Here is an 8,521-nt window from a genome sequence, read left to right as displayed (position 1 = left end):
GGATGTCATGTGTCATGGACCACACCAACACTGTGGAGTTACTGGGTCGGTCTCCACGGTGCAACCCCACAGCTGCATGCAGAGCAGGGGTGCTCAGAGTATGGGGTGTAGAGTGGAGCAAGGGGCCCCATAAGCACAGCCAGGCCGCTCCGGGGGGGTCGCGCTGCATGCTGGGAGATGTAGTCCCCGGCCCCCTCGCATGGCACGCTGAGAAACTGCGTCCCACAGACTGGCGTGCCGCATTTCCCAGCTCCCGCACGGCGCTGCTGGGAAACGGAGTCCGGCACCCTCCCGGCCCGGCGGAACGGGAAGCGAGGGCGGGACTACATTTCCCAGCGCCCACCACGCGCGCTCTTCCTCTCTCCTCTCTGCCGCCTTGCATGCTGGGAGTCGTAGTCTCCCGCCCTCCGCTCTGCCCCTAGCAAGGCGCGGCGGCGGGCGGGGCGGGCGAACCGCATGTCCCAAGCTGCTCCGCGGGCCGGCGCCATTTTGTCCCTCCTGCAAGCCTAAGATGGCGGCCGGCGGGCAGCGCTGAGGGGCGCTCCGTGCCGGCGGGCCCATGGCGCCATGGACCTGCGCACGGCCGTGTACAACGCGGCGCGCGATGGGAAGCTGAAGCTGCTGCAGAAGCTGCTGGGCAGCCGCAGCCGCCGGGAGCTGGAGGCGCTGACGGCGGGGCCGGGCGGCGGGGCCGGGCCCGGGGCGGGAGGCACCCCGCTGCTCATCGCCGCCCGTCACGGGCACCTGGAGGTGGTGGAGTACCTGCTAGACCACTGCGGGGCCCGCGTGGAGGAGGGCGGCTCGGTCAGCTTCGACGGCGAGACCATCGAGGGGGCCCCGCCGCTGTGGGCCGCCTCGGCTGCTGGACACCTGGGGGTGGTGCGTAGCCTGCTGGCGCGTGGCGCCTCGGTCAACCAGACCACGCTGACCAACTCCACGCCGCTGCGCGCCGCATGCTTCGACGGGCACCTGGAGATCGTGCGTTACCTGGTGGGCGAGCGCGGCGCTGACCTGGAGGTGGCCAACCGGCACGGGCACACCTGCCTGATGATCTCCTGCTACAAGGGGCACCGGGAGATCGCCCGCTACCTGCTGGAGCGAGGGGCTGATGTCAACCGCCGCAGCGTGAAGGGCAACACCGCCCTGCACGACTGCGCCGAGTCGGGCAGCCTGGAGATCCTGCAGCTGCTACTGCGCTCCAAGGCCCGCATGGAGAAGGACGGCTATGGCATGACCCCGCTGCTGGCTGCCAGCGTCACAGGGCACACCAACATTGTGGAGTACCTCATTCGGGGAGGGCTGGAGGAGGAGAAGGAGGAGGACGGAGCAGCGCCGCATGGGACTGCTCCTGCTGTTGCCACTGCTGCGAGGGGCTCGAGCTGCCCCGAGGAAGAGCGGCAGGACGATGGGGACGAGCAGCAGGCGCCGTGCGTGCTGTGCTCCCGAGAGGATGCCGTGGAGGCGCTGGAGCTGCTGGGAGCCACATTTGTGGATAAGAAGCGTGACCTCCTGGGGGCCCTCAAGCACTGGCGGCGAGCCATGGAGCTGCGGCACCGGGGAGGGCGGTACCTGGCTAAGCCGGAGCCGCGGCAGCTGGTGCTGGCCTACGACTATGCGCGGGAGGTGAGCACGCTGGACGAGCTGGAAGGCCTGATCACGGACCCGGATGAGATGCGTATGCAGGCGCTGCTGATCCGAGAGCGCGTCCTGGGCCCTTCTCACCCGGACACCTCATATTACATCCGTTACAGGGGGGCCGTCTATGCTGACTCGGGCAACTTCGAGCGCTGCATCAACCTGTGGAAGTATGCCCTAGACATGCAGCAAGGCAACCTGGAGCCTCTGAGCCCCATGACTGCCAGCAGCTTCCTCTCCTTTGCCGAGCTCTTTTCTTACGTGCTTCAGGACCGCTCCAAGGGCACCTTAGCGACCCAGCTGGGCTTCTCTGACCTCATGGGCGTGCTAAGCAAAGGCGTCCGGGAGGTAGAGCGGGCTCTTCTGCATGGCAAGGACCCGGTCACCGATTCGGCACAGTTCACCAAGACCTTAGCCATCATCCTGCATCTCGTTTTTCTGCTGGAGAAGGTGGAGTGCGCGCCGGAGCAGGAACATCGGAAGCGTCAGACCATCTACCGTCTGCTCAAGTGCAGCCCCCGGGGCAAGAACGGCTTCACTCCCTTGCACATGGCTGTGGACAAGGACACCACCACGGTGGGGCGTTACCCAGTGGGCAAGTTCCCTTCACTCCATGTCGTGAACTTGCTGCTGGAGTGTGGGGCTGACCCTGACAGCCGGGACTATGATAACAACACCCCGCTACACATAGCTGCCCGAAACAACTGCCCACTGATCATGAGTGCCCTCATGGAGGCTGGAGCCCACATGGATGCCACCAATGCCTTCAAGCAGACAGCCTATGAGCTGCTCGATGAGAAGCTGCTCACCAAGAGCATGATGCAGCCCTTCAATTACATCACCCTCCAGTGCCTTGCTGCGCGTGCCCTTGACAAGCACAAGATCCCCTACAAAGGCTTCATCCCTGAAGAGCTGGAGGCCTTCATTGAACTTCACTAGGGTGGGAGAGCAATGAGACCACCAGCCTTCCTCATCCACCACGTGATCCCCAGGAGGAAGTGAGGTTGGAAGCCTTCCTTGCCCTGAGGCAGGCTGTGGGTGCTGTCCATCCTCATCACCAGTGAGCTTGTTCACGCGGGGTAGAAAACTCAAGAGCTTGTGGCTGGGTTATCTTCTCCTCCTCCACATCTCCATCTGCCAGAAATACTGAACTGCACCAAGAGGAGGTTGCAGCCACGGCCTTCCCCTGTTGCCATCTGTCTTGCCCTTTGGCCGGTGGAGCTCTGAAGGCAGATTCCTCAGTATCCTACCGTTTCTTCCATTAATGCCAGATTAACTCAGTCATTATGCTCTGGACTAGCTGCAGATTCACATATGTGCCCCGGCTCTGCCCTGCCCCTGCCTTGAGCAATGAACAGAGAAATGCAAGCAAGGAATAAAATATCCTACATCTTCCAGTGTAACCTTATGCCTTGTTCCCCCTGGCTTTAGCACCTGAACCTAAGAGCTGAGTGGCCAATGCTCAGTAGAGTTCTTGGCCACTGACTCGAGGGTAAAGCAGGGCTCGGTGGCTCGTTTGCTTCCCCAGCAGTGCAGAAGTTCTGAGATTTGCAATGGCTGTGTGTAAAGCTGGGTTTTTTTTCCCTGTCTGTGCTAGGCCTCATCCACGCTGCCTGGTTTCTCGAATCCTGTACTAGAGTGGTTTCAACAGCAGGTGGTGGCTTGTTTGAATGTGGTTATGGGGAAGAGGGAGAGATGAGGGAAAGGGAGGCATCTATTTTTTTTTTAAAAAAAAACCAAGCTGAGTAGTCAGATTGCTGGCTTTCTTCCTATTGCACATGCTGACCCCTGGTCTAGAGACCGGCTGTTTCCACTGAAGCTCTGTGTGGACTCCAGGGTGGGCCTATGTGACTGCTCTCAGGCTGACAGGGCTGCAGCTGTGGGACATGATCAGACACCATCTTGCTAACCGTTTTGGGGTTGGAAAGCATGTGCAGTGGGGATGCAATCTGGGGGTTGATGGGAGGCAGGTAAGCATTTGGGGAAAGTCTAAATGTCTCTAGGAAAGAGCTACCGCTAATGAAGGATTGTTAATATTTGGGCTTTTTTGTACTGTTTAAGGTACTGATCCTGCGCTCTCTGTAATCGCCCTGCTCTGGAAACCATCGAAAGAGCCACTGTGGTTTGGGGCTTTTGATTCTTTTGCAAGTACAGGACAGATGGTGCTAGCTTCAGGACTGAGATGGGGATCCCTCATATGGCTGCCATCGGGGCAAGCTGTTTTTGTGCATTAGGGTCTGCACAAAAGCATTTTAGCCCTGACTTTGATTGTGGGGGGTGGGGGGGTACTGTTGCTCCACTCAGTGGGGAATAGTCAGTGCTGGGAAATACGATGCTGCCCCAATCTCAGTTCCTTTCTATGCAGGAGTGACTGTGCTATATCAGCCTGTGTCTAATTTCTTGGCCCAGTCAGAGCAAAACACATAGCTGAGGGGGAAGCAGCTGCCCCTCAGAGCTTTGGGGAAAGGTCAGGACCAGGAGAGCAGAGCCCTGACAAACACTAATGCACTATATGCCCGCAGAGCTGCTGTGCTGGGATTTGCAGGCCAGCTGAACCGTAAGCCTCAATAATCCAATATTCTCTGCCTCATACAGATACTGTAGTTCTGCCGTTTTAGTTTTTGCAGTGTTAACTATTTAAAAGAAATTTTATTTATAAGGCAAGAAGGTTTAACATGCATCAAGTCAAGTGCGGAGTTAATTGAGCTACTTCCCCCACCCCACCCCCTTCTGGCTGAAACATGGACTAAACTGCAGAGACGAATTTGTTCAATTTTGCGAGCGGACTGCTCCTAACTTTAAATAATAAAACAAAAAAAAAACTGCTGCTAGAACGCAAATGCCTCCCTGTTCCTTTCTGAGGGGCCTGTGTCTTCAACGTCCGTCTTGTGGGGGGGGGGACTGGAAGCAGTTCTGATAGTACGTGGGGAGGAGGGTGTTTCGTTCCAGCAGAACTTCCCAGCCATGGGCGATTTAAATCTACACTTGCAGCCATGCTCCCTCTTTCTCTCAAAGGGCAAAGCACACTCCTCTGGGAACAACTTATGTTTACTATCAGTATGTCAAGTGACAGCTCTGGTCTGTTGGCCACTTGAGGTCTTATTTTGCAAAGTACTTCCAGCATGTGGGTAGCCTCACTGACTTCACTGTGCTCCTTATGTCTGTAACGCCCCTAGCTGAACAGGAGTCTTCCACAGCAGCCAGGTGGGGAAGTGGGCAGCGGGGTATAAACCTGCCAGAGTTGGCAGTGAGCTGTCAAGGATCAGTGCAGGAACAGAGACTGCGTTCAATTCTACGCTGTTGGCCTGACTAGACCTCAACGATCAGATTTTCCAAAGCACAAATTCTTTCTTGCAAAGAAGCAGAACCCATGGGGACTGACCGCTTCTCAAAGCCTGACCTGAAATTGCTTGTGCTGTCTTTAAATTTATTTGCCAATAACATGGGAGCATCCAGGCACTTCTTTTCACTTTGTGTGCTCTGAGCGGCCCTGAAACGAGGTGGAGAGTCCTGTAGGAGATGCCCGACAGGCGAGCAAGAGGGTGCGATCCATTCCCAAGTGGAATGGGAGCAGAAGGACTTAACTGTGTGCTGACGTCCCTCTGTTTTAAAAGCCCCATTTAGTATTAAAGGGCAGCACAGACCGGGTCATTGGACTGCGTCACAGTCCCAGCCCTTGCGCTTCAGTGCTTCTGAGTTGGGATCTGCTAAAATGGACCCTTGTACCCTTAGGTGAGTCCTACTTAAGTCAGTGGATGTCTGCAGAGGTTAGGGCCTGTGTAACAAGTCGCAACAAAAAAGCAGGGTTTAGCTAATGCTGCTGCTTTGCTTCCTGTGATGTAGCTTTAGGTTGCTTGCAGACATTCAAAAAAAAAAGGGGCAAAAGTGCACTTTATCAGAAGAAGTAGCAAGTTACTTCAACCTGGCTCTGCAGCATCACTTCAGTGAGGCATTTTGGTGCTTTTAGCTAAAGCTGATTCACTCAGCTATTAGATAAAAGCACCAAAAAAGGCCCACTAATACACCCAATCTTTACATAGGTCTGGCGAGCCGGGTTGAAGTAACACACTGCCTCTTCTGGGCATGTGCAGGGCTCAGCATGGGAACATGCCAAGTTTAAAGTAAAGCACCTTTTGTGGAGGGGGGGTTACAGAAATTGCTGGGAAGTGTTCTAAGCCAAACCCCAGAGTCTTTTAGCCACCGTATAAAATTCACGAACGCACATTCAGAGCTGAAGTTTCATAGCAAACGTCCCCTTTACGTTAACAAGGCCTAAAGTTTAGGCCCACAGCCCCTGAATTTAGTGGAGTTTGTCTCTTCGCACACAGCTTTTGCCTTACATCCTCCTTGCAACCTGCTGAGAATCTGGCTTTGTGTGCCTAGACATAATCCAGGGCTGCCATTTGAGGTAACAGTTTTCATCAGTTCAGCCTTTGCCCTTGCACACCTGGGCTGGCTCTCGTGTGTAGTCTGTTAGACTTGCCATGTAGTTTGTCTTAACCGTTTGTCGGATTGGGTCCTAAACCGTTTCCTTTTGACCCTGGAATGATTGTGCAGGCTCACGAAAGGATTCTAGTAGATGGCCTCTCATAAGGGAATTCCTCTGATTTTCTTCTTAAAATCTCAGCATTGGTGGGGTCTGTATTTAATGCTTTTGAAGTGCCCAAGTTGCTGATACATATTTTTTGCAAAGCAGGTTCTTACCAATTAGTGCTTATCTACACTGCAAATCGACGGGCATAGTTGTTCCCGTAGAGCTATTCCAGTAGCTGTTTGGTCTCACTGGAACGTAAAAGTTAAGTGACTTTATTCTGTACTAGCTACTCTGCTTAGCAAATTGGCTCAGGACTGATTCTTGACTGGGAAGTGCTAGAAGGGTGAAAGTATTTGTGTGGCTGAGATTTGGCGCAGAGGACTCCAGATGTTGTGTGTGGAATGGAAAATAAAGGGGGCTGATTCCCTTGGAGGGATGCTCGCACTTTTCAGACACCTGAAAGGGTCCTGAACGGGGGCACCAGATAGAGTATTACCGGTGACTTGATAAAGGCACACGCTGGGAAACCCTGGCGTGTATAACTCATTCTGTGACGTTATCATCGCTCCTGTTGATGTGTTCTGGAGTTTGGGGCCTGGTCCATGGCTGGGGTAGGAGGCAGTGCACCTCTAGTCTGCGGCTGGGGGCAGGAGGCAGAATTTTTAAGTATACAGTATCATTTTCCAAAGCCTTTAATTCCACCCAGTTCATTGCCAGAAAATTATTGGCTGCTGATTGGGGTGCTGTGGGGGAGAGGGAGCTCTATAGGGAAGACTTAATGTTTCTTGCTGTGCAATGAACTAATAGCCTCCAAGAAGCGGAAGGACATAGATGCCGAGGAGCGAGAGGAATGTTTTGGGTGGGACAGAAGGGTTTACGCAGCAGAAAGAAGGGATACAACTAGGCTGACTCTTCTGGGCCACGGGATGGTCTGTCCCACGGAAGCGAGCGGACGTCGCTGGAGGCTTCTAGCGCTGACAGCTTCACCGTAAGAACAACCCTGCGTTGGCTCTTGTCTCTTCCGTAGGCTGAAACTGCCCCTGGACCTGAAATGGGGAGTGCGGGCAGAGCATTCGCCCAGGGTGCAGGCGTGTTCTCTGGTAGCTCTGGCGTACGCCCGGGTTGTGCCTCAGTCGAGTCCGGTGCTGGCCACGTCTTTTGTGAACCAACTGGGCAGAGTTCCTGCTGTCCCTGTGGCACTGCTAGGACGTTTCGATGGGCACCTGTCCTTGCAGGGATGGGAACCTTATTGCCTCCAGGCTTAGGCAGGGACCCCCACCAGCTGAGCACATCTGATGCTCTCTGACTCACTTGCCTTCTCCCTACAGGGCTGTGGCAGGGGATACAAAAGAAGCCGTGACCCAGCAGTGCAGGTAAAAGTTGTGATCCTCGGGTCAGCTTGCTGCAGACTCTGGCCCATCGTTTGGCTTTGGCAGAAGGGAGGCCTCATCTGGCGGAAAGAAGCTGATTGCTTTACCTTTTTTGCAGAACATAAACAACCTGTAATTACATGGTAAGGGCCTAGCAATTACACGTTGATGGTAATTGCCGGGTGAGTGGAATCACTGCGTGAATCCAAGTATAATTACCATGAACCAGTCATTATTTACTGTAGGTGTTGTCTGGGCCAACTCCACCATCCAGGGCAGAGCAGGGAGTTGCCTAGGGCAGCGAACATTTCAAGACTGGTTTTGTATTAGGACGGAGGGAAGAGGTTTCCCACTCGGGCTGGTAGCCGGCTCGCCCCGTGGCTTGATGGAAGCAACACTGCAAGTTCCTCCGTAATGGCTGAGTTATTACATTTGCTTCTTGCTTTGTGGGGAAAAGGGAACTTTTCTATTCTGCCTTCTAAGCTGCAGCTCAGCCCAGGGTGTCTGCAGAGACTCGGGGAAGAGGGAGAGCTTCACACCTGAGGCTCTGCTGTTGCCAGTTGCCGGTGCCCTTCTATGGAGATCTCTCAAGCACCCTGGCCCCTGCTTGTGTTACATGATCAGTGTTTACTGAGAGCAGAACTGAGGTTATAGATAGGGTGCTGCGTCAGCATTTGTGCAGGACAGGGAAACCACAGGAGGGTTGCAAATGCTCGGACGTTCCTCTGACAAGAACAAGGCCTGGCTGGCAACCCTAAAGGAGCAACTGCCTTCTTGGGCAGTCATGGGCTCCATGGCGTGTCAGGCTGGAGAGGAGACGTGCACCCCGCAGCACGCAGTCCAGCCCTCTTCTTCCGAGCCAGCCGCCTCCCTTCCCTCTGCTGATCAGAGGAGCCCCGTTGCACTCGTGAGTTAATGTGTGCGGGGTGGGGCCTACAATTTGGGCACGAGACCCAAATATTGTTTGCCCTTTAGGTGTGCT

The 8,521-nt window shown here is 54.8% G+C and overlaps 1 protein-coding gene and 1 long non-coding RNA gene across 3 annotated transcripts in view; both read left to right on the top strand.

Annotated features, from left to right (window-relative positions):
* Positions 1–486: 486 nt before the first annotated feature.
* On the top strand, positions 487–4,469 carry FEM1A (fem-1 homolog A). Its single transcript, XM_090027679.1, has one exon. It carries the CDS (start codon positions 568–570, stop codon positions 2,572–2,574), a length of 2,007 nt encoding a protein of 668 aa, XP_089883805.1. The 5' UTR covers positions 487–567; the 3' UTR covers positions 2,575–4,469.
* A 3,803-nt stretch (positions 4,470–8,272) lies between these two features.
* Positions 8,273–8,521, top strand: part of LOC149853217 (uncharacterized) — a 32,073-nt gene continuing 31,824 nt past the window's right edge. For both annotated transcript variants that reach the window (XR_016439108.1, XR_016439106.1), the window contains exon 1: positions 8,273–8,446. This is a non-coding gene — a long non-coding RNA (uncharacterized LOC149853217). The remainder of the gene's footprint in view (positions 8,447–8,521) is intronic.

This window comes from Crocodylus siamensis, chromosome 14, assembly GCF_052110815.1.
Source record: "Crocodylus siamensis isolate JL-2025a chromosome 14, ASM5211081v1, whole genome shotgun sequence".
Classification (NCBI taxonomy): Eukaryota; Metazoa; Chordata; order Crocodylia; family Crocodylidae; genus Crocodylus; species Crocodylus siamensis.
This window is presented reverse-complemented; position numbering and strand designations above follow the sequence as displayed.